This window comes from Nothobranchius furzeri, chromosome 8 (assembly GCF_043380555.1).
Source record: "Nothobranchius furzeri strain GRZ-AD chromosome 8, NfurGRZ-RIMD1, whole genome shotgun sequence".
Classification (NCBI taxonomy): domain Eukaryota; kingdom Metazoa; phylum Chordata; class Actinopteri; order Cyprinodontiformes; family Nothobranchiidae; genus Nothobranchius; species Nothobranchius furzeri.
In genome coordinates this window covers 63,326,420-63,352,948 of record NC_091748.1, presented here as the reverse complement: position 1 = coordinate 63,352,948, position 26,529 = coordinate 63,326,420, and the positions used below count along the sequence as shown (strand labels likewise).

Below are 26,529 nucleotides of genomic sequence, written 5' to 3'. Positions count from 1 at the left end.
TTGTATTAAAAAAATTTATTTGTCAGCAATGGATGTTGCAAAAATAAAATGTGATGTACTAAAACCAGAGACAGCATCAAAAACCCCAACGGATTTACTGCTGAGTGGCAATTTCAGCCTGAACCACCCAAACTAACAGAGTTCCTTTGAGGAGATCCAGAAGTATGGAGAGGAAGCTTCTTGTTGAGTCCATCATTGCTCCGATCTCTGTAAACTTGTACTTCATGGCAGCCTTTCATCCCTCATCAAAGCAACAAGTGGATGAGCAGACATAGCGAACGCTAAAACCTTCAAACCCCCCCCCCCCCGCCTCCCGTGGTTTCCTTAAAGGAGCAGCTCCACTGGGATGGGTGACCCTAAATCTTCTCTTTTAACAAGTTTCCTGTTCCTCCTTCCGGCCTCTGGCCGTCCCCTGGGTTTGGGCCTGCAGGACCATTCCAGCGTGTGGAGCAGCTGTACGTCTCAGACTAAAGCCATCAGGAGACGTGATTTAGGGTTAGAAAACCTGATAAGTCGAAATAGCCAGACTCTTGCGACCCAAGGAAATATGTAGACAAAACATTATTACACCACAGGAGCTGTACGTGATAGCATTTGAAATCTTGCCATGTTGGTCACAGAAGAGAAAGAACCAGTGTGTTTCTGATATTAAATGTCCATGTATGTTCTATAGAACTTGTGGGATTGAGTTCCCTGAGGGACGCCTCAGAAAGGAGCTATACGCAGACGTTTTACTGGTAAGGGACTGACTGTCCTTAATGCTGATCCAAATATCTGATGTAACATATTTTTTGATGGGGAAATGTTGGAGAAAAGAATAATCATGAGGGGCATTTTACAGTATTTATGAAAAAGAGAGAGCGGTATCTGCTTGTCGTTTAATAATTCATGAATGAAAAGAGGCCTTTGTGAACCTCCACCACCCTCTCCCACTCCTTTAGTATCCCCTCAACTCCCGCTCTGACCCGGTGCCACTGATCAAACAGATATTGTTACCCCTAAAATAGCAACTTAAAGAAGAACACATACACACACGCATACACACAGTGAGCCACAAGACCTACCGGCAGCCTGGGAGACTCACAGCAGGGTGGAGGGAGCAGAAAACGAGAACACACAGAGAACAGATACAGACTGATGGATGAAATTATTTGAATTTTGTTTAATTTCTAAAATCCTGCATGAGCAGTGGCTCGGTGTTTTAAAGGGACGGTACTTTATGTGTATTTTTGCATGCGTGTTTGTGAGCTGGGGTGGGGTAGTCTATGTGGGGGGTGTCATCTATCACCGGACAAATGCTGTGCTGTGGGGGGGTGCTGGTGGAAGTTTGGTGTGTGTGTGTGTGTGTGTGAGAAGGAGGGGGGTGTTAAGGGATTGTCAGCCAGAATGGTGCTGCCCTCAAATGAAATAATATATCTTTGAAAGTCTACGCCCAGCGCCCGGCCCTGGGTCCATATATCAAGCCCAAGAGCGTCTGGTGGATCCTCCATAAGCCCATTAACCTTACACCTGTCCCCCCCACCCCCACCTTACCCCGTCAACCTCCCGGTCCTTTTTTCACCCCTTCCCTGTTGTCCTTCACTATGCCCCGTCTGCTGCTCCACCTCCTCCTCTTGCCCTTGGTCGCTGCCTCTTAGGGTCCTTTCTTCATCTTCCTATCCCCCCCCCCCACATTTCCTCTGTCTGTCTGTCTCTGGTCATCCTTCATTATTTCCTCATGCTGTTTCTCAGTCTTGATCTTTTTCCTTCTTGCTCCACGTTTGTCCTCTCTTTTTCCTGTCCCAAACCTGAGGCAGTAAATCTCACCGTCTCAAACTTCACACATGAGTTTGTCTCCAACTAAAACTGTCCCACCTCTCTCTTCTACTCAGTTCACCCCCCCCCCCCCGCTTTATCCCAGTCATTTAACCCCCTTTTATCCTATTTTTTAGATGTTTATGTATTCTTTCATTCATCCTTCTTTCTTACACCCTTCTCTAGACTTTCATTCTTCACTTCTGAGGTAAGGCTAACTTGCCATGAGGAGTGCGTGTGTGCTGGGGGGGGCGGGGGGGGGGGGGGGGGGGGGGGGCAACCCGCAGAATAATTCAAATGCAATGGACCAGGGACACAGTTACAAATCTCTGCCAAAGATGTGTGGACGCCAACACCATCAGGCTTGCTGTTTGTCAGGGCTGGGGTGTTGGGTGGAGAGGTTGTTGCAGAAGGGACTGTGGACCTTTGTGACATGACAGACATTACAGTCTGTGTGTGTGTGTGTGTGTGTGTGTGTGTGTGTGTGTGTGTGTGTGTGTGTGTGTGTGTGTGTGTGTGGGTGGGTGGGTGTGTGTGTGTGTGTGTGTGTGTGTGTGTGTGTGTGTGTGTGTGTGTGTAGCTGTGCACCACGTCCCAGGTTTCACAGATCATACATAAAATGGGTCATAAACAGTGTGCGATTTGTGAAAAAGCCGAGGGGGGATCATTTATTTACTTTTTATTTATGAAAATGACAACATGCCTTTGTACGCTGTTTGCAGGGTGTTTTGTACATAGGTTTCCTTTTTCCTTTTGAAACCGACAGAAAAAAAAACATAAAAAGTGAGAGTTATGTCGACATCTTCTTTCACCTTTGTGCATGCGCGACTGGCTGGGTGGCAAAAACAAACAAAACATGGTCTGCTATCAATACGCGGCGTGCACTTTCAAAAGAGATTACAGACAAAATCGCTGATATTTGAACACTTTACCATCTAAAGACAGGAGGAGGAGCTTAATGAAGACAAAATAAAAGTTATTACAACCCCGTTTGAGCTCTGGGATGACAGAAAACGTCGGGCCAATTTGCCGGTGTTTTCTTCACAAATCTGCTGGGGAGATTTTGATTCTTACTTCACAAAGAGCCCTGGACTTCTCACTGATGAAAATGAAAGGCTTTAAAAAGTCTGGAGGCCTACGATTATTTTGTTTCATGGAAAGTTGGACCGATCTCTTCTGAAAACAGAAAGCCGTGGTCGTGCTAATATCAGCAGTAAGCTCCAACGAGCAGAGTCACAGCGTTGTTTACATCATCTGTGGGTGATGGCCAAAGAAAATGGATAAATCCTCACTGCAACTGCAAAGCTGGGTAAGTCTTCATTAATCAGTGTCCTTGTTTATCTATTTATTTGGTTGGACGTGCCCGGTAAACCTCACCAGGGCGGAGTCCTGGATGCATCCTGGCCAGACGCCTGAGCCACCTCAACTGGCTCCTCTCGATGTGGAGGAGCAGCGGGTCTACTCCGAGCCCCTCCCGAATGACCAAGCTTCTCACCCTATCTCTAAGGGAGATGAACTAAGTGAGCTTCACAAACTGCCCGTTGCTGCATGAATTCAGGCTTTCTTCAGAGAGTCCAGGTCGCCCGCAATCATCTCTTTCGCATTTCGCGGCCGTTTACAGAGGAAATCCCAATAAAACTTTTTACTAAGCCTCCCATGGGCCGAGCAATCGACCACACAGCAAGAATGATCCATCAGCTTCACTAAATGCTCTTCCAAATGAGCAAAACAACCAAATTATAGGCAATACGCTGTTTTCTGCCACACACTTCTGTGATGGAATGCAAGAAACATAAACACAGACGTCACTAAAGCAACAAAATAAAACCTTCATCCGCCCCTAAGGATAAAAGTTTCATCACCGGAGGGAGGCATATCAAAAGACCCCCCACCCCCACCCCAAATTTTTTTTTACCCTGCTTATTAATTACCAATTATGGGGTGTGAAGAAAAAAAAACAGAGAGTAGGTGCAATCGGGGGTCAAGACGAACAGGGACAAAAGACACTCTCCTGACAACACACACTCACACCCGTGGTAAAGAACTGGGTCAGGTGTGTGTGTGTGTGTGTGTGTGTGTGTGTGTGTGTGTGTGCGCGCGCGCGTGCGCAGAGAGAGGACGATGGGGTGTAGATGGAGGCAAAGGGGTTGGCATTATTCAGCAGGGCATAGTGTGCACATGAGAACATGAAACATTATTCACTTAGGTAAATCTATAAGTGGGGAATATTCAGGTGTGAGATGCCCCCCCCCCCCCCCCCCCCACACACACACACACACACACACACACCCAGTGGGTCTACATGTTGCAAAAAATTGACGTGAAGCCACTAAAGCAGTGGATTAACTTGGTGGAGGAGTGTTAAAGACAAAATGTCTGCTGAGGTTAAATTAAAAGATGTGCCTGCTGGAGTTAAACTTTTCTGATTCTGCGTTCATAATTAGCCTCACGATACTTCCAGACTGAGTCACATCGAGTCAAAACGTAGCTCCTCTCCTCTTTGTCATCCTTTCCTTTTCCCTTCCCTCATTCTCCTCACATTCCGCCTCTGCTCATCACTCCTCTCATCTCCCCTCTTTGTTTCACCTTTGTTCTCCTCGCTTGTCCTTTCCTCTCCCCCACCATCTGTTTATCCAATATGGCCGTCCAAACTCAGCTGGGAGCTTTCCCAGGGAACGAGACTTCTAATACAGTTCCTCCTCGACATAATGGCCCTCAGTTCTGCTTTTGCCATTCCCGCCACATGCAGGGCACAGAAAAACCCAGAAAAAACACAGACAACACCAACAAAGCTCAAAACCTGCCTTGTATCCTGCCCCCAAACAACTGTCACTGGATGACTAAATTAACTGTGAAGCCTCTTATGTTTTTTAACGTCCTACACTAGGCTTTGTGTTTGTAGTCAAGTGGATGGACACGATTAAAGGTTATTGTTAATAAAGCTAAATAGTTGAAGGAAATTTAACATGGTTCTCTAATTTATACACACAGTAAAGGTGAATGCTGTTTGAAAGATCCGATGCTTTTTAAACAACTCTGGTCATTTACCTTAACTCAGTTTAAAATTTAAGTGATGAGAGAATTTCAAATTTTCCCCTTAAACATTTGTGGAATTATTGTTTCCTCTTCATTCTTTTTTTTTAACTGCAGATTTCACTTCCACGTGCTCGGGCTGACGTGGGGATGTGAAAAGCCGCTATCCACTGAGACTAAAACTTCATACAAATGTTAACAAGTCTTGCAGCAGCCATGTCAGTGATAACAGCAGCTAGCTAGGGTGAGCAGCAGGATTCACATTAGGGCAGAGGGGGATGAAAGAGGGGTGGTGCTTATGGAGGTGGCAGAGAACCAGCAAACATCCCCAAGAGACCAGAACATTTGCTTCTCTCCTTCCAACACACCCAGACAACGGGAACACATGACATAAAATGACTTGTTTACGAGCAAGCTCTGATAAAGTTTTGTACAAACGGATGACCCTTCGCAACCTTGCATTGTTCCAACAACACAGCACATTTTATCAGCCTGAACAGTTTTTCTAAGCAATTCCACCGTCTATGCTGAATTCCTTTAAGAAAACTAAAGGCCTCAGATGTTCACTTCACCTCCAAACCCCCAAATAACAATCCCCATTGGGTTCCGAAGCATCTATGGACAGGGAGCTGAATCCACAGAGACCCCACCCTGTATTTTTTACAGTGCCAGACCCCAGGATGTCCCTAACGTCTGTGGTCTGTCGTCCAGTTTATGTATTTGTACCCATTTAAAAAGCCTAAATGCATATTACATGCAGGTCCTGGACCAGGTGCTTGTCAGAAGAAATTCAACAAAACCATCTGCAAAGTACACAATTTTATTTAAAAACAACACTATCGTAAAACACTGTTTTATGGGATTTATGCAAAGGTTCAGCCAAGGCAAAAAGGTTTAGACACCATTGAAAGTGTCAATTATACTAATAAACCACAGAAATAACAGACATTTGTAGAAGACCTATAACCGTTGGGCAATCATATTCAAAATGAAAACAAAACAGCAATGTAAGAATAAAAATACTAAGCTTTCCCCCACAGGTGCACCTGTCTTCAACTCACTTTCACTTTCATAAATGGTCCACATCTAAACGCTGCTAAAACGTTTTCTCCTCCTGCCCATGATTTCTAAACCAGCGCACCAAAGCGGCCTTGCTCTGTTGATGTGTTAAACCAATCAGAATCATGGCAGGAGGGTGGCCCTAGGAGCAAACTATAACTTCTTAAATGCAAGGCGTTAGAAATAAATGTCCCTCGCGTCATGCCTCATTCCCAGGAAAGAGGGGAAGAAAGAGACGCATCATGCCGCGCTAGAAAAGACTGGAGCGGCGCTCTTTACGGTCTTTATTTATGGGTCTCGTGACCGAGGCCAACTTATGGAAACTAAATCTTTAAATGTCTGGCAGATGCCTTGCACACACCCCTGCAGCTTGGCTCAATTACATAAAAAGATTATTTTGTTCTTACAAAGCTAATAATAGAGAAAGGGTGCTGCATGTGAGCGGTGTCTGAGCCTTCTTCTGGGTATGTGTTCGTATGAATGTGTGTGAGCTGAAAGTGTATTTATAACTTCCTACAGTTCTCCACCGTTCTTGTCACAAACCTTGGATTTAACCCTGCTTCCTATCTTTCTGGTCGCAGAACTGACCTCCGATCTGATAAAGCAGCATTAAAGCAGCATCTTTGAAAAGAAACAACATTCATTTAACTGAAACCATCAACATACCCTGCTAACGGTTTAATTACAAGCAGCATTTAGTCACTATATGTTGAAATCAGACTCCTAATTTAGTATAAACACTCTGAAATGTTTAATATAACATCGTAAACTGTTGTTAAAATGGAGTCAAATGTGATCCAAATCTTCCACAAGCCAGTTATAAACACAGCTCTATTAAACAAGGAAGTGGTTTTAAATCTTAGACGTTTGTAGAGTTTGTGGACAAAACAAAAACTCAAATGAATCTTCTCTAATAAAAATGATTGAGCTGCTGTTTCTGTAAATACATGTTTGTTAATTTACTTGTTGTACAGCACGTAGTACTGCAGGATTCCACTAGGGGCACGGTACAGGACTCAGGCTGGACGGAGTGATGGATTTGTAGGGTACAAACAAAAGAAACATGGCCACAATAAAAGTGATCAGTTCATTTTGAGATCACGACTGAAAACAATTCAGCAGTGGTATTTTAGATAGTATGTAAGACCAGAGACGAAATGACAATGGTGAGTATGTCTCTCTCGTTTTAAGTCACACACATTTACTGCAACTTGCGAACGCATCATGGTTACTTCAGAGGATGCGCACAAACAATACTTGAAACAAACTCAAGTTACACGAGGAAGCCGTGAGATACACACGAACATGACAAGCATGTTCTGGCACTAAGATAAAAAAGTTGAATTTATTTATCCAAGTTATGTTAACTGGTTGTCCTGAACCTAGTTGCTTACATGTGCAAAATTAAATAAGAATCAAATCTTATTTTCAGGTTTGGTTACTGCAGCCCATTTTCAAAACTTTCTCACTTCCATTTCGTGAGATTCACGGCTGTTGCCAGTTACGGATCAGCACCAGAAGATTCTAGATGACGAGTGAAGACGAGTCATGCACAGTAAGTTGATAAGTAGATAAATACATTTCACTGTCCAGTTGTATTAGTAGCTTTGTGGCAGATCACCAGGGGGCTCCACTCACAGCCAGAGACAGGGTGTGATGTGTGTGGGAGGAGACGTGTTTTTGTGTGTGTTGTGATCCGTCGTGCAGATTTCCTCTGAGAGATGAAAGGATGTGAGCAGAACTACCTTGTGTCGTCCTTACCTTCCTTCACATGTTGACAAAGATTATTTGTGTGCAGTTTTGTGTGAATTGGATCATGCATGTGGTATTTATTCCCAAGTGATTCTAAGGGGGTGGAGCTAAAGCAAAATAAACCAATGATGACATCAATGTGTTGAAAGTGCGTGAAGAAATAAAGCCCGTTCGGAAGTGTTCTGACCTTATTAGTTGAAATTCTTGAAATTTAAATAAATCTAGGGGGGCTTTATCTTCAGAAAAGACAAAGTGGGAGGCAAACGTTACGTGTGAATTCGCCGCGCCGCCACAGCCCCGCCCTCTTTGGAAAACTCCCATAAAGTGATGCCAAGTAACCTCAAATTGTCTTCAGTTACCAGCTCTAAATTTATGTTGAAGAAGTGACATATGGAGATTTAGGACATTTCACAGTAAAACTTGACCTTTTTGGTCCTAAGGGGGCGGGGCTGATGTAATGTCATCATTCGTTTAGGTGTTGTGCGCATGTCTAACAGCCCATGGTCCTCGCCGTTGCACATGAATTGGTTAGGGTTAAAATACTGCTTTGTTTTGCCAGCTGGTGTTGAATTACAAATACCGGCACAGCAGCGTTAGCTCGCACAGACTCTGCAAACCCGTGGGCTCACAGATTGTAAAAAAGACTAAGTTTCTCTTTGGCCTTTTTAAAAGGAGAAAAACTGACAACCCCCAGTCGACCGAGAAGGAAATCTGCTCAGAATAACCTTCCTTCCAACATGACTGAGACATTAGACTGTTCTGTGATTATTTCACTGTAGAATTCTTACATATTGTAGCTTTAAATGTAAAAAGTAATATGTATTTACATTCTTGCATTACTCTATGTAGTCAAGAGGTTTTGTGAAACCAGTTGGCATAACTTGGTTAAGTAAATTCAGCAGTTCCCTTTTTAGAGTGTAGTTGAGAAATAAGCTGACAAACATGAGAAAATCTGCCAGAGCAACAGCTAATGTTATTTATCTAAACCTCTTGTGCTTTAGAGAAGGCTTTTAAATTTGAGGAGAGGGGCATGTCCAATTATCTCCCTGAACCGAGCAAAACGTAGCTCCACGTTACCCAGAAAGCAATGGGGCTCGCATACAACAGTGGACAGCTTTCTCCTGCATCGAGCCCAGGTCATTTTGTACCTTTGTAGCAGCCACTCGTCTCAATTACTGTTAAGATGGAGTAATGCGGGCTGTGATTAGGCAAACATAATGACAGCTCGCTCAGGAGTGACAAACTCTAGTGGGGGAGATAATTGAATTAGGAGGAGGGTGTGAGAAAAAGAGAGATTTCACAATGGAGCATAGATGATCATTCAAAATTAATGAGCAACCACACACAATTATTAGCTATAACCACACCCTTCAGTGAGCCTTTGTATCTGTGTGTGCGTGTGTGTGTGTGTGTGTGGGGGGGGGGGGGGGGGGGGGGGTATTTAATGCAAATGCAAATACAGATCTCAAAAAGGTCACTGGTGTGATCCGAACACTTTCCGATTAAATGTCAACATGTGTTTTCCAAGGACTTCTATCTATTTTCTAATTGAATCCATTTTTAGTGTAACATTATTGTCTTCACCCTTTTTTTATTTAGAAAACAAAATTATGTTCACTATTTGGAGGGGAGTTTGCAGCAGGCCCATGAATATGCAGCTGAGCCTTCGGCGATCTATTGTGAAAGGAACAGGAAAATAAAAGAAGCAGACATCAGCAGGGAAACAGGTGAGTGCAGACGAATCTAACGCCTTTCAACTCCTTAATTCAGAGCAAGCACAGCTGTGAGTGTGTGAAAACACATCACAACCTCTGTTTTCGATGTGCTGAATATCAGCAAAATGAACAGTTGGATTGATTCTTAAATAAATGTAAATTTAAACATTTTTGAAAGTCGGGATTGTACCAAAAGAAACATTTTGATAATTTTGACAGTATTTTTTATCCTGTAACATTGTAGATGCTCAAGTATTTAGCCTAACAAAAGATTTAAGGACCGATGTGTTTTGCTGGCATCAGTATGACATTCGAACCACTTCTTGTTTATTTTGGTAGCTTACAGCTCCGGTCTCTATTATAAATGAACGTCTTGTGAGTCGTTCTCTGAGGAACAAAAGCTCTGGTGCTCCTGTTTTAGGAAGTAGAGGTATGCCGGATGAGTGAGCGAAGGGAAATGTCAGAACTTGGAGTCTTTCTCGTTGATTTTTATGATATTCAGACATCTCACCTCTGACTGGATGACAGCAACGTGACTCTTCCACTGCCTCCGTTTGCTCCGTCACACTGATGGTAATGCCATCGGTTAGCTTATACTAGCCAGGACATGCTCAGCTCTTTCCTGGGCGCTAAATCAACAGAGACTTCCCAGGTCACATGCATGGGTGAGTCCATGAATGCTATTTTACAGTGTGAGACAGATCTTTGTGGCTTTTTCTGACCCATATTTGTGCCCGTTCATTTTCTATCAGGAAATAGGGGTAGAAGACGTTTTTCACGTTTAGCCTGCATGTGAAAGTCAAGAGTGGCTGGCCATATTGAAAATATAACAAGATTTATGTTTGTCAGCAAACTTCATCATAAATGATAATCAGGAGAACAACAGAAGACACATTGTTTTTGGCAACTGGGAATGGTTTAAAGTTAGACACCAGGGATTACATTTTGTAAAGGGAGGCATTCCTTTCACAGGAACAGAGAAAAGTTCAAAAACACAGTTCCTAATATTGAAAAACAAGAATGTCTACCTTTTAGCTTTTCTTCACCAAACATTAGTGTCCATGCAAGGCGACATGCACACCTACCTTTAGTTCACGGAAGAAAATGCTGCTCCGTGCCCACTCCACAATGGAGAAGAGCGTCTGGTCGGCCATCTTGCACATCAAGCCAAAGGTGTTGAGCTTCTCGTGTTTACCCCGGCTGGCCTGCTCTTGCTGTAGATAGGCCAGGATCTTTGCCTGAACTTGTGGCTCATCGGGTTCACACTTTAGCAGCTCTACAATGAGGTGAGGAAAGCTGGGGGGAGAGCCTGACTGGTAGGCATCAACGTAAGCATAGCCCATGATGGACTCTGGCGAGCTGGTGTACGGGTCTGGGTACTCGGACTTGATGGTGCGCGTGCTCTGGAAGTGTCCGTAGGCTGCTTGATAGCCTTGCAGACTGCCAGCATGTGGTGGCATCGCCATGCTGACCGGAGAAGTAACAAATGGGCTGCGGTCATAGTCTGTAGGTGGCAAGGCGGTGGCATGATGATGGTGGTGGTGGTGGTGGTGATGATGACTGGTGTGGTGGCCACCATGGTGGCTCAGTGGAAGGCCCTTGGAGGCTGCTGAGTGGATGTTCTGGATGGCGGAGGAGATTGTGAGGTCAGTGGGTACAGCCTGCATCACCTGGCTCATGGCCTCGATCTTCAGGCCGTTTGCTCGGATCAATGCCTTCTTCTGCTGCTTCAGGGCCCTGTCACGTTTGTACATCGGGCCAAACTTGTTGCGACCACCACGCATACGGTCCGCTCGCACAGCTGACAGAAAAAGACAGGAGACAAAAATAGACAAGACAGGATGAACTAGTTGTGTAACACGAATCAAAAAACAAGTATTTTACATGATTCTGACCATGTCCGACAAAGGATCCCAAAGACAAAAAAGGTTTGGACTCAGACACCAACATAGATTCCATTTTAGTGACTTGCATGTCGGCCAAAGGTCTGCTTATGACAACAACACTTGACATTTACCTGTTGACGATTAAAGCCCACAGAGCTGAGTGATAGTAACGTTACTGATTGACCAAAAGGCTCAAGCTTGTATGAACCACACCGCGGAGTGATCATAGTGCAACTAGCTTTTTTCGGTCTGCCCCTCAGAAGTTGGCTTCTGCTTTAACCTCAAAGCATTAAAAAATACATCTCATGTCTGATCATTCAATTTCTAAAAGCTTTCCAAACGTCTCTGTCAATTAGCCAAAACTTCTTTACGAAAACCAAAGGCTGAACAGCCCGACAATAATCATATCATGGCTCTTTTTTTAATTTCTGATGAAACAAACCTACCCGATGCTCCCTGCCACCCCCCTCAGAGCAGGGTCCCGTGGTGAGGATCACAACGAGCCTCCGCCGCGGGTATTTCTAATGAATAAACTGGGCTTACAGTGGTCTGCAATGAGGTCCACGTGTGATCTGGTCGGCCGCTGCCATGGGGAAGCTGCTCTACTGTCTCTCAGTCGGGGGCCGCTGGTGTTAATTATTCATACTTAATTACCTCTTATTCTAACGGGGCTCACAGAGCCCAGTGTGCAAAAGGCCAGCAGACGTCTGGGACTGTCTGCAGCAGGATGAACAAGAAAAACCTCTCACTAATACCAATATTCTAATGTGTTAGTCGTATACTACGATATACTCAGGACGAGTGTCTCTCAGTCCAAGGAACAAGACTAAATATGATAATAAATGCACATACATTTGACCTGTTCGTACGCAACCAACAGTCAGAGTCACCTCAGGTCCACTCAGGCTCCCGACGGCTTGACGGACGAATGACAGAACAGAGGAGGGAAAATTGACGCAAGGGGGTTGTAGAGAAAACATGATGGGGGGATTTATGTTTGGGGGCAAAAGATGGGCCGACGCTTATACAAAGACACACACACACACACACACACACACACACACACACACACACACACACACACACACAGCTGCCTTGGGAGGGATTTTAATGACCTCTTTTACAAAAAAGTGCCTGTCACTGATCTGAACGAGTACAGCCAAGAGGGCACACACACACACACACACACACACACACACACACACACACACACACACACACACACACACACACACACACACACACACATTGAAAGCATCACACCGATCAAAGACGGGATTATGCCAGACGGTCCGATACCTTTAAGAGGCCCTGATGGCTCTAACAGCATGTTGTTAAAACACTAATCGTACTCACACTCATGCACTCATTCGTCAACACGGTTTAGGTTCGCAGCAAACAGTGTCCATTTGCACGCAGTCAGGAACTCTCAAAGCGTAAAAATCGTAAAGAAATGACAACACATCATAGAAAAAGAAGAAAACATCAGGAGCCTTGTCAAATGAATCCATTATACATTATTGTAGGGCAACTTTAACTATTAACGATTCTCAAAACCAGCGTAATTAATGAGCTGAGAAACTAATAGTTGGCCCTACTGGGAAAACAAAATTAGGCCCTGACTGCTTTTCTTGCCTGCCTTAGACCCACAGCATATTATGAATACCAGAATGCGGGGTGGGGAGGGGGTGGGGGGGGGGGGGGGGGGCACACACACTCATGCACACACAGTTTTTTGTCTCTAATTAAACAGAGTGATTTGCATTCATGTAACATGGATTAATGGGGAGGGGTCAGCATACAGAGGGTGAGGGTGGTTGTGTGATGTTAACGGGTCAGACGCTGCAGTGATTGAGAGTACGACAGCACATCTTTAAGGTTCTGCTGCAGCCTGACCTCAGTGGAAGTCATTTTCTGTATAAAGAGCTGCCTTCAGATGTTCAAACGTCATGAGGAGACAAATCCAGCGAAGGGAGTTTTTTTTACACACAGTTGGGTTAACAGAAAAGAGTAGAGACGAAAAGTCTCTGCTACACAAAGGCAAAGGGCCAAAATTAAAAAACTTGGAACAAAATACTAATCTTGCAACATGAAAACTTACGGTATGGTACAGTAGCTTAATCGTAACAAAAGATTTTCTTTGGAAAACCAAAGAAAAAAGCTTTCAAGCTTTTTTTTTTTTCAAAAAGGCCCGACACATGTTGGTTCGTAGTGAGGCTTTGAGGAAAAAGACAGGATTTTGATGTCAAACATCTGAGTTAATGTCAGACAGCACACACAGACACACACACACACACACACACACACACACACACACACACACACACACACACACACACACACACACACACACACACACACACACACTAGAATACACAACACACACATATATCCCAAAGTTGACCCAAACAGACCCTATTCCAACTCCCCCAAAGCACCCTGATGTAAAGATCTATGTACACAGACACACACACACACACACACACATGCACGCACGCGCACGCACACACACACACACACGCACGCACGCACACACACACACACACACACACACACACAGCCCTCAGCGCTTATACCCTCTGATTTATTGTTGTTTAATATACAGGAATATTAAGCGTGCGTAGGTGAAGATCCCTGTCGGCTGCCGGCATATTAATGGGTCCCGCGGAGCCTTGCTGACACCCTGTTTGTCATGTCGGGGCCCCGGCCCCTGCTCTGGATGCGCCCTCTCCCATGCACACACATGAATACCTATGATACCTATGCATAAGTAATGGCACAGCTCCCCGGCTTCCCACCGCAGGTACTGAGAGGCTGATGGAAGACAAATCAGAGCTAGAAAGATGGAGACGGGGAGGAAATAAAAAAAGCTGAGGGAGAGATGCAGAGGGGAATCTACAAACACTCAGCTGCTGGTGTTTATTTCCACTAAGTGGCTCTTCAGAGGGTTTGCATTTGTATTAACCAATTAATTAAATTTTGATGGAGTAACCATGCACCAATAAAAAAAGACAAGTTTTTCTATGAGAGTTAGAATAGAATTAATAAATAAATAAATTAGATTTTTAATGAAAAATATTAATCTTTTTAAATAACTATTTTAAAACAATTCTAAATGACGCTGGAGCTCTTGCACATTTTTTTAATCACTTAATTGTCTTTGCTTTATATTTTAGTGCCAGCATTTGAAACATTATGTAACTCAGTGGGATCACCATGTGCATCAACTAAATGCACACGAGGAGCAAAAACATTAGACAGCTCACTGAAGCGTGCCATACAAGACAACTATTAGCAAGCAGAGAAAAGAGCTTCACGCTCCGCCGCTTCAGCGGCTGACGTTCTAATGAGCAGTTTTCAATGAGAAAGAGCGGAGATGCTGCAGCAGAGTGTTTATTTTAAATGTGCAACACAAAAAAAGTGAATTAATTTCTTGTTTCCACCTTTTAGACTTTTATTTCCTGGTTGAAGTGCGTTTACAGCTGCACTCACACCTGATTAATGAGCAGCAAACACAAAGCAGGCATAAGAGACAGATACAACGTGATGTGGATGTTACACACCACCCATCTGTCATCCAACTTTATTGAACTGTCTGCCAATGCAGTCAGTTTACAGACCACTGCTACCAACACACACACACACACACACACACACACACACACACACACACACACACACACACACACACACACACACACACACACACACACACACACACACACACACACACACACACACACCAGCAGGCGTTTTAGGGAATGAAAATGAGTTTCTACACGTCTGAAAAACACAAAATGCCTAAAGTTACTACCAAGTCATTAGCTGAGTGAACAACATGAGCATCTTAGACTCGAAGCTGGTTAGTACAACACAGACTCTGCTGAGAGGATAAATGACAAGCCTCCTCATATTTATCTCCATCTGATGTCCGCTCAGCTTTAGCAAGTTAGGATGTGTTCACTGGCTGCTGGAAACGGGAAATCTAAACCATCTCTTTTGACGTTTTTCACCTTGGTTGAGAAAAAGAAGCTAATGAAACTTGAAAAATGAGAATATGGTGCAAGACTCAGACTGAGAAACCACCTAAAGCCAAAAAGCATCTGAGAAGTCACTTGCTGGCTTTTACGTGACCTTTGTCACCACATTCTCCTTATTCTGCTCTTTCTACCTATTCTGCCTTTCGATCCACAGATTTCCCTCTTTCCTATTCATATTAAACATATTATTTCTCCATTGCCTTACATTTTTTAATCACAATTTTTTTGTAATTTTAAACTTGTTTTTTTTTTTGTTTTTGTGAAGCGCCTCGTGATTTTTACCTTCAGAGGCGCTTTATAAAAGATTGTTTACTTTCTTTCTGTTCTTCATTAGCTGATTAGAGAGTGACACTGACTAGTCTAACTGTCCGAGATTTTCAATGCGGGGTTTTCATCAGCTGTTAGCCATAATCATCACAGTTATAACACATAAATGCTTGACAAATCTGGTTTTGTAATGAGTCTCATATAGCAGTCTCACTTTTAGAAGTAAAATTATTGAATTTAACGAACAGTATTCTACTTTTTTTCAGTTTCACTTGTAATGTTTCATCTGGCTTTTCTCCAACTTTGCTTTTTCTGTGATTATCTGTTTATTTTGAGTCAAAAGAAGGAAATTCTTAGTGTTAAGTTTAGCGTTGCTTGTTTGATCCGTTGGCTCATCATAGACATAGACAGGTTCAGGTTCTCTCACATGTAAGAAACAAGAATAACAGATGGGACTTGGGCCGGTTCACCTCGTGACTCATGATATAAAATGTGCTTAACCCTCTGGAGGCAGGCGTTGCAGATTTGCAACGTTAAAACATACTTACCTGGTGACTCCACAAACGTATTTCATGAGCATTTTTTTACTCAGAAGTACCCCTGAAGGACTTAGTTGTTCGTCCTTTTATCAAAACTTATTTTGAGCCTGAGAGGGTTAGAGAGAAATCAGTATCATCAGCGTGGTAGTGTGAGCTTTCACACCGAGGTATTGTACACTTAGAGTGCTTGAGAATGTAAATTTAGTCCAACTTTCTATGAAATGTAGTAAATCCAGTAAATGAAAACAGATGTAATTAAAAGAGCTGTGATGACAAGTCTGAAGGGAGAACCGTATAACTTTATATTAGTGGTATTTCATCAATTTTGGTCACAGACCTCATAATATTGAGTCATTTATAATTATTATTTAAATGTCATAATATCACAGGCTGACTCAAAGGCGAACAAATAAACACTAAAGGCCAAACGCACGCGTGCACGCACACACAAAGTTACTTTTACTCAACTTTAAAGTTACCCTCTTGTTTAGTTTTCACGTGTCATCGTGAGCTCATGCGTTGCTTCAAGCAGGAATCAGAAGATTGCAATAAAAACACACACGGCTGAAAATAGTTTTCCTTTTTTCAGGTGACATGACAGCTTCTTCCTCCTGCCTGTGGCCATCCCAACACCATTTTGTCATGAATATATGTATGTTTTTGCAATGTAGTGTGCGTGCGTGCGTGTGTGTGTGTGTGTGTGTGTGTGTGTGTGTGTGTGTGTGTGTGTATGTGTGTGTGTGTGTGTGTGTGTGTGTGTGTGTGTGTGTGTGTGTGTGTGTGTGTGTGTGTGTGTGTGTGTGTGTATGTGTGTGTGTCAGCTGCAGTGTGTGGGAGGTCTTTACTGGATGTGGCAGGAGTCGCCCACTGGAGCTTCTGGCGTCTGACAGAGCGCTGCAGGGCTCGTCTTGCCCACAAGCGGAAAGTTACCACTGGCAAAACAAATCAAACACCCCCACCCCCACCCAACTCACCCATGTCGGCTATAAAACTGACAGTCTGGGACGATCTGCCCAGAGGCCCTTTGCAATTACCAGCAATTAATTAAATTTTGCAAATGAAAAGAAAAACCTCAAGATTGAAGTTTGTTTTTATGTTTCTTCTTTACTTAACTTTTTTCTTTTGTTCACAATCCCCATTCAGTTCATTTTAAACACAGATATGTGATTCATGTCAGTTTTGTTAAAAGCTTTATTTAAAATTAATATATTTATTAAACATAATTTAACTTTAGAAATTTGCACTTCTAACCTGTAACCTTTAGTTTCCAAAAGTTTCATTCAAAGGAAAGACGACCTTCACGGGCGTTAATTCACTCTGAAACGAGTGGCTTTACAATCAGACTTGTTAACTAATGTGTGGAAACGTTTTTGAACACATTTTCTGAGTAAAAAGTGAGGGTTCTGAACTGCGTTCAAGGTAAATAGAGGCCTGAACGCATTCAGCCAAAAGTATCATCATTAACATTCTCACTCTGATGCCAGCTCTAATATTTTATCTGCTTTTTTGTCTAACTAGTGGACATCCACCCTCACACACCCACGACCTCTGACCCCACCCCAAACACGAAGCCAAGAAAAGAGAAACTTATCTGTTTGACTTTTTATCAGTCACAATGTGATTTCCATTTAAATTCATAAAAGATGAGTGTGTTTACTTATAAAATAAGCCATTTGAGGAATTAAGGAGAAATTGCAGCTTTGATTTTACGATCAGGTTTGTCACACTTCGACAGCATAGATGACTTGTTGCTGCAATGTAAATTTGATTTAAATACATTTTCTAAAGAATTTGATTGCATATTTTAGAGCTTTTAGATCTTTTATTTGTTATTTTATTTCCACATTCCACAGACATGATGTGATTTTGCTCCCACTACCATAAATGAGTCATAAATGAGTAAAAATACATTAATAAAAATGTGTCATCAGTCTAGAAAAATAATACTTTTGTCGTCTCATGCTCAGCTTTTATTTGCATCAACTTTTTTTAAATTAGTTTTAGAATCAATTTCAATTTTTGCAAGCATGTTTTACATCTAAGAGGTGAAAATGCTAACTGTTCTCACCGGTTACGGTCTTGTTTAGGTGAAAAAAAAACACTTTTCTTTGGGTTTCATTTATAAAAACTGAAACATTTCACTAATTATGTCTACAGACTTAGAGTTCTTTAGTGACCACACATTATGGTTGTAAAGGTGACAAAATGAATAAAAAATACAAAAGCAAAATCGTACGGCAAGCCAAGCAGCAGAGACTTAAGAAGTGAAAGAAAGAGTTTCTGTACCTTCTAGCTTCATGCCGACGGTGAGGCACTTCTGGAAGCGGCAGTACGGGCAGCGTTTTCTCTGGGTCTTGTCAATCTGGCAGCTCTGGTTTTCTATACATGTGTAACGCTTGTTGTTCTGGACAGTGCGCTTGAAGAAGCCCTGCAGAGAGAACCAATTAAGACGTCAACCTGCTTGACCCCTGCAATGCGATGGTAATTGGCCCATTCACACTCCCAGACAGATGGAGAGGGATATCCTTAATGGATATACACACACGCACACACACACACACACACACACACACACACACACACACACACACACGCAAACACACACACACACGCACGCACACACACACACACACACACACACACACACACACACACACACACACACACACACACACACACGCACACACACACACGCACACACACACACGCATACACCAAAGAATTTCAAAGCTATACGCCAATTCCTTTAAGGATATCGACACCTAATAAGCAAAAGTAATCATGATAATTAGCTGCAAAATGCATTTTTTTTCATATTAAGATCAAACTTTCATAAATTAATATTTTTTTCCATCTGTTTCAAACTATTTTCTAAAATATTATATTTGACTTGGCTCTTACTTTTAATATTCTCTGTTCACGCAGAGATGAGCAGGAATTAAGCGCCCTCTCAACCCTCCTTTCAATTATTTAAAAATACGAGCACACGAGTGCAAAGAAAAATCCAATAAATTATATCCATAATTCACAGTTGCGGGATTATAGAGATTCATGTATGGAATTTATTACGGGCTGCAGCAGTGAGAATCACACAGAGGAAGGTGGTATTAGCGTATTCTAGATCCATAAACTAGGAGGAGAATCTTTAAACCTGCCTTTTAAAATGAAATTTAAAAAAAAGGATGCGCTGCAGTCGATATCTCACCAAACACATACTTAATAGACCGTCTCAATTTCTCTGATCTGATGAAAGAAAATGGGAGAAAAAATGCTTTTGGAATATCGACCCCCACATTCCTCAAAATCTATGTTTCAGTGATGCTTTCTTCCTAATTCTCCTTTTCCCTCCCTGCATGTGTCCCACATCTAAGCTGAGTTAAACTCACATAATCTCACTAGAAAGGGCTTTCTCAGGTTTGCAGCGTGAAATGCCTTTTAATTTAAAAACACTGTTTCTGTATAGCTTTGATTAGATTTTTCCAAATGCTAATCTAATAGCAAATTATAAATTCAGGATAACAGCTGGTCTGATCGGATCCACTAACCACTACTACTTGTACTAACCACTCATGTTTCAGAGATTTAGAATAGAACTTAAAAAAAGGTCTATCCTGCTAGGAGTGTGTCACGGTTATTCTTGTGTCCTCTCAGCTCAGGTTTCTCTAAAACAGAACGGCTCGCCCATCTAGCTGAACTCCTTGTTGTTATTCCAGCAGGCATAATGTGCTTACATGTTTACTTTATGTGACGAGGTGTGTGCACAAACCAAAACGTGTGTGTGGCTAAAGAAAGGATGATGTGTGTGTTTGTGTGCACATTTGCACTGAATATAGCAAATAACGCTGGGAAAAATATATAAATAAAGCAGAGTTTTGACTAAAACTTTAGGAAAAGTCACAAAGTTAATGTTGGACCTAGCTGTTTTTTCAGATAAACTGGGGATGGATGATGCTGATTGGTTGCTGCTGGCATGCATTAAAAGTCAGAATGAACCTGTAACGTGTCAGCAGGCTGATTCATCAGTCCAGCCCTGATGATCATACAAACTGCTGCATTTTACAGAAAATCGATGCCACGCTCTGGGTAATTATCAATATCATTAATGTTTCAACAAGGAGATACTGCTTTCTATAAAACACCTCTTCATCTTCATCCTGCACACACACACGCACACACACACACACACACACGCAGGTGTGCACGACATGTCAACAGGGAGACGTGTGGAAGGGCTCTCCGCTGTGTGAGCCTGTGTTGAGGCTGAGCAGCAGCAGAGATGCCACTGACGTCTCCAAATGCTCAGCATCTCAAGGTCAAAAGACGGGGATCAAATCTATAACATCTGCTTTGAATAATGACCACATAGGCAAGAAATGTGCACCGCAGCATCAATACAGCTGCAGTTTTACACTGAAGAGCACACACACACACACACACACACACACACACACACACACACACACACACACACACACACACACACACACACACACACACACACACACACACACACACACACACACACACACACACTTTTAGCTTGACTTAGCATTGGCAGCTTTTTACACTAAAACCCAAATTATTCCTCCTGTGAATTATTTGTTGACAGAGCATGAATTAACTCCATTTTGCATTTCTCTAAATTTTGTGACAGTTTTAATGAATGTGTGCTTAGAGTTTAAAACAGAAAAGACAAGCATCACTTGTGTGTACTACCTCTCAATTGTTACAGCCTCCCACCACAACTCTGCAGTGCACAGGTGCCCTAAACTCTCCAGACGTCCCTTTGCATGCTTTTAAATCATAATCTTTTTTTAAGTTTTGTTGATCACCGTACTAAAATCCTCTGATCCTGACAGGAGGAGCTTGTTGGACCTTTGGCCTCTTTCTCACAGTGCTAACAGTGTGTGGAAGTGACTATTTGCCCTACACTTGTGCCGGCTCTGCTCGGTGAAGGCTGTCATCACTTTGCATGTGCGAACTTATGCAAAAATACACCTTAATATAAAATTTAAAGAACATATTGATCGAAATAGGATTTTAAACCTGCTGCATGGAAATGAAAGACCCACATCTTGCAACAAACTTTGATGAGTTTGCTTAAATTAAAATGTTACATTCCTTAAAAGTTGATTTAATTCACCAGTAAATTATTATAAACAGTTAGACCTTTAAAATTACACAGCTGGGATTTTCTAAATAAAATATAAAATGTACCAATAATATAATTTTGTTTTACAGGCCACTAACCTTGCAACTCTCACAGGTCAAAAGTCCGTAGTGATAGCCTGAAACCTTGTCTCCGCACACGGGACACATCTCGTCCAGGTCTTCGTCATAAGAGTAGTCCATCATTTTCAACTGGGGAGCTGTGGAGAACACACACATGCACACAAGTCTATTTCAGTCCTGAGCGCTGTCTTCCCCACAAGCGCGCTCTCACCCGGGGTGGGGGGTGGGGGGTAGCACGGACCCGCGACTTAAAAACTTTTGTACGCTTCTGAAGGTTTAATTTGAGGAGACGAAAAAAAGACCATGAATCGTCTGTTTTGGAGTGAGTTGAAAGAATATTTTCTCCCCGTGTCTGCCCCTCTCTCTGCAGGCTGGAGCCAAAAAATAAAATAGATTTAAAAAAGAAAGTCTGTCTCATAAATATGCATGCGTCCAGGTCATGAATTTGCCGGGGGAAAAGGAGATATTAGACTTGAAGATTGGATGAGAAAATGTTCCCGCCCACAGACAAATGAAAGCACAGCGAGAAGTCCTGATCTTTGCAGCGAATTAGAGAAAAAAATATCTAAAACCAACATTTTCTCTCTGTTTTCCTCTCTTTCTCGGATTTTTTTTTCGTCCTTAACCTCTAACTCCACAGGCGGTTACTCAGTCATTTTAAAACTAAAAAAGGAGGAGAACACATTTTCTTTTACAGGTTCATAATTCCACAATTCAGAAAAGTATACTTTGGAGACAGAAATCCTAGATATTTTCAAAATGATTAGCTTTTTAATCAAAACCTCTTAATCAGATTATTTTCTACACAACTCTGGTCCAGATTCTTATTGGCACGTGCGTTTGTGCGTGTGTGTGTGTGTGTGTGTGTGTGTGTGTGAGAGAGAGAGAGAGAGAGAGAGAGAGAGAGAGAGAGAGAGAGAGAGAGAGTGAGAGAGAGAGAGAGAGAGAGAGAGAGAGAACCGATGTGGCATTTACAACAGTTACAAAAGTCTTTATGACACTAATCATGAAAGCAGCAGGATCAAACAGGAAAAGCAGAGTAGATGTGGAGGGAGGGGGAAATATTTTTCTTCTCTGGCCTTCCTTGCTCATATTCCTTCTCTGCACCTCAAACCTCGGTTCATCTGCTCGGTGAGAGCCGTTAATTAGATCAGATTTGTAGTTTGTTAACGCGCCGCCCTTCTGGGAGAATAATCCATCTGAAGCAACAAGTTCCAGCACCGAGCTCTCGGATCTCTTATTCTAACTCTCAGTAAATAAAATGTCTGATTGCATTTTTTCTTTAAAACGCACTAATTGGATGATTTTAGCCCCCATAATTTTTCACCGTGCGCAAAGGTTTTGGACACATGTGGAAAAAGAAAAGAGAAATATATAAGGCACGTGTTGCAATTCATTACGCACGAACCACGTGTTAAATGAGAAAAATGGAAATTGCAGAAGGCCTTGATGCTGCAGAGGACAATTTTAAATCTTAGGTTCAACTGAAAATGATCGATTTACGTTTCTTTCTGCAGGTGTTTTTTTTATATCGAAAGTTTTCAGAAATGAATGCAAATTATAAAATGTGTTCCCTAAAGTGGGAATTTAACATTCTCACTGGCACACACTCGGGAATTATATTTGGAAATTAAGAAGAAGCAGAAATGCAGTTTTCGTATTTTGCGATCTCAATCATCGGAAAATTATATATCTGTAAAAAGATGTTTCCATAAGTGAATTTTCAGTCCAGGCTACCTTGTTTTTGTCTGCAGAATCCGATAAGAAGCTTCCTGACACAAACCACTCCTAAAGGTGCGTTATCAATGCCTCATAAAATCAAGAGCGCACGTGTATTTGGCCGGTTTTACTGCTGTGTGCAATAATACAGATTCATCTGTGCACGAAGATGCATTCAAACGTCCGCTGCACGTGCAGACATTAGTCTGCAGGACAAGCAAGTAAACTAAAAACACACTAAGACAGAAGCAGGCTGCGTTCCGTGTCTAAAGCGTAAAAAACACTGCGTGCACTGCGTAAAGAGAGGCAATTATAATAAATTATAAAAATAAGAAAAAATGTGTATTTATTATATAATTACCGATTTAAAATGAAAATATGTTTTTTTTTTAAATTCTATCAACATAAAAACTGAATCCGGTGACTTTTTAAATTCTAGTTTTATGTTATTTAGTAAAAATCTGATTTATAGGCCCAGGCGTAAAAGTTGACTTTTTTCAAAACGTTACAATTTCTTGTAAAGTTTCTCCCTTTAGCTGTGCAGAATTTCTGGGCACATACTTTTAGTTTCTACAGATTTAGTTCTTTAATACAGATAAAGTGCTTCAACTCTAACTTTTAAATTTTTGTACTTTTATAACGGAATATGTTGGTTTATGATCAGCACCGAAAAAGTAATGCGTTTTATCCAAAAATCAAGTCAATTCTAATAAATAAGTGGATAAATAAATTTTAAATTTGTTTTAAGCCACTCAGTGCATTTAGCGCTCCCGCTCACTTTTTACGCATCAGACGTTGCTGGGGTGACAGCTGGGCACAATTACTGTTTGATCACGAGCCAAAAATAAAACAAAAAATTTGGATCTAAACAGTCTAATTATAGCAGATCGGCGTTTTACGAGCAAATTTATTGACAATGATAACCAGAGCGGGTACGGACTTATTGGTGTCTCTTCAGCAAACATCTAAGGGATCGGGAGTTTTCGAGTTGGAAACGTCACCGCCTGCGCACGACATCTGCGCCCCTCACGCGTAAAGAGACCCAGACCAGTGCCTGTTCTTACCTTGCATGTTCCTGGGCATGTGCCCCTGTTCTCCATACGATCGAGTGAGTCCCAAAGATTCAGTCTCGATTTTGGGCAGCATGTCAGCGCAGCCGGCCTGAGCTGGAGACTGCGCACCGCTCGGCGGGACACCTGGATGTGAGAGGCAGGCGTCCGCACAAACACACCTTGGAGGGTCCCACAAGTCTGTGCTCACGCGATATTTCTCTCTCTTTTTTGATGTCTTCCCGTCTTCCAATTATCGGACCATTAGGCGTCTCTGGTTCTGATCATTAAGACTCTTACCGCTACCGGGTTGCATTTAGCCGACCTCTTCATTTCACTGACATGATTAATCGAACTGCTTTTGAGCAGAAAACAAAAATACCAAAGAAAGAACAAAAATTCCTGTAATATCTACCTACTGAGCACGAGTTGCAATCTGAGTTGGAGAGTCGCATCTGATTTTTAAAAATGCGCAATGTCCTGATGGGGGGAAAAACGGCGGTAAGTTTCACTTTTTCTGTTCCAAAAGTCTTGTTCAGCGCGTCACCAATTAACAAGAGACTGTCGGAGGAAGTTTGAGCCGTTAGCAGACAAGCACACGCCGCCGGGGCCGCCCTCCCCTACGCGTAAAGTCGGATTCGATGTGTCGGTCGGACTGTCTGGAGATGTGGAGACCTGTCCTCCTCCTCCTCCTCCTCCTCCTCGCGGCTTTGTTTACGCCGCTCTCTCCAATCCGGGGCGCATGCGGCCGTCTGACATCATGCTTCTCCGGTCCAATCAGGCGCGCAGACAGGGAAACATCGCCTCAAAGCCTCGGGTTCCAGCGCTCTAAAATCTCAGATATTTAATCCCGTTAATGATGGACTTTAAAAAGCGAAGGAGACGCGCAAGGAAATCAAGAGCGGTGACGCAACCGCATGAGAGAGCAGAGCAGATTCCTGATGAGCGAGCGGGGAAGAAAATCAGAGCGCAGAGGTATGCGGTCAAGAGCGCGAGGTGCGGCGTTCACGCGCTCCAGGGAGTTTATCTGTAAGAAAAGTCCTGCATCTTTTTCACCAGGGTGTCCTCTCAGATTTCACTGCAAAAAGATCATAAAAAATATGTATAAAAATAACGTTTTTGTGAATTTTTGGGAAAAAGCTGTGAGAAGTATTGGTCTCAAGTTAAAAAGGGCCTTTGTGCACCTTCAAAAGCCCCCCCCCCCCCCCCCAATATAATCCATTCTGATGGTGTGAGTCAGAATTAAGCAGATACAAGTCAGTCACGTGACATTGGATTCAGGATATTTAAACTCACACAATAAAATAATGATGGCTTTATTGCATTGCTGTAAAAATGCCTTTGCAGTTGCAGTAATCAAAGTTACCTGGCATGTCGGAAGTCCCCAAGAGGGCTCATGCACGCGCGCTCCTATGGTACTCTGGACACTTGGTAGCGTATCTCTCTCTCTCTCTCTCTCTCTCTCTCTCTCTCTCTCTCTCTCTCTATATATATATATATATATATATATATGTGTGTGTGTGTGTGTGTGTGTGTGTGTGTGTGTGTGTGTGTATTTTATTTCCAGGTGAAATATTAATGAGTTCACTCTCAAATCAACGTTCATCTGGAGAAGGGGGATTTTCCATGGATGTAACCTGGTTCTCTGACCTGAAGGAGTCCCCATGATCAGGTGGAAAGGTACAATCAAGCTGTAAAGCAACAGGGATATGTTTAAGCCTGTTTTGAGAATAAGTACACACTTGTCTGTTCTTGTTGCCACTGCCCTTGTCGTCCCCCCCCCCCCCCCCCATTCTTTATTCTTTGTCTTTCCTAAATCCACCTGCATCCCAAAAGTTCATGTGTCTCACGAGAAACGCCTGAAACCTTAAAGTAGGGGTTGTCAGATGTCGTGCATAAACATTTGACCTGTTGGAGATAGCTTTTGGAACAAACTCAGCTTGCAGAAACAAAACAGTTCAGATCAGACCAGCTGATGCGGCCACAGTATCTTAAATAGTTCCAGTCAAAGAAATCAGTTATGTGCAAATATGTTTTTTACAACTTTTTATTTCTATAAATATCTTATTTTTTTGGGTTATTATTCTTGCAGCCTGGCAGAAATTGCAGTCAGAACATGTTTCTTCCTGCTACAAATAACCTCCACATAAATAATCATGCATGAAAAGTAGGTAAAGGGAAAGTTTATGAAATGAAATTAGCATAATATGCCATGATTTTTGGGTTATTAGGAAGACAGAAACATTAGACAAGCCCTCGTCCGTCAAGTCAGAACAAACTGATGTCTCTCTAAACTAAACCTTATTAAATCATTTCCTACAATTTCTTTTCTTCATTTTTTTGCAGAAACACACTTAAAAAGAAATGTTCAGTGATAAATCCTAAGGGCTTTCCATAACTGTCTGAAACATTCTGTCACAGCTTCAGGATTTCTCCTCATTTAA

General features: G+C 42.3%; 1 protein-coding gene across 1 annotated transcript in view; it reads right to left on the bottom strand.

Annotated features, from left to right (window-relative positions):
* nr5a2 (nuclear receptor subfamily 5, group A, member 2) overlaps positions 1-24,881 on the bottom strand; it is a 70,354-nt gene extending 45,473 nt beyond the window's left edge. The window contains exons 1-4 of the mRNA XM_015970737.3: positions 24,101-24,881; positions 21,336-21,454; positions 18,372-18,513; positions 10,439-11,154 (exon numbers count right to left, since the gene is read on the bottom strand). Coding sequence (XP_015826223.1) covers positions 10,439-11,154; positions 18,372-18,513; positions 21,336-21,454; positions 24,101-24,182 — 1,059 coding nt within the window. The 5' untranslated portion in view covers positions 24,183-24,881. The remainder of the gene's footprint in view (positions 1-10,438; positions 11,155-18,371; positions 18,514-21,335; positions 21,455-24,100) is intronic.
* Positions 24,882-26,529: the final 1,648 nt, after the last annotated feature.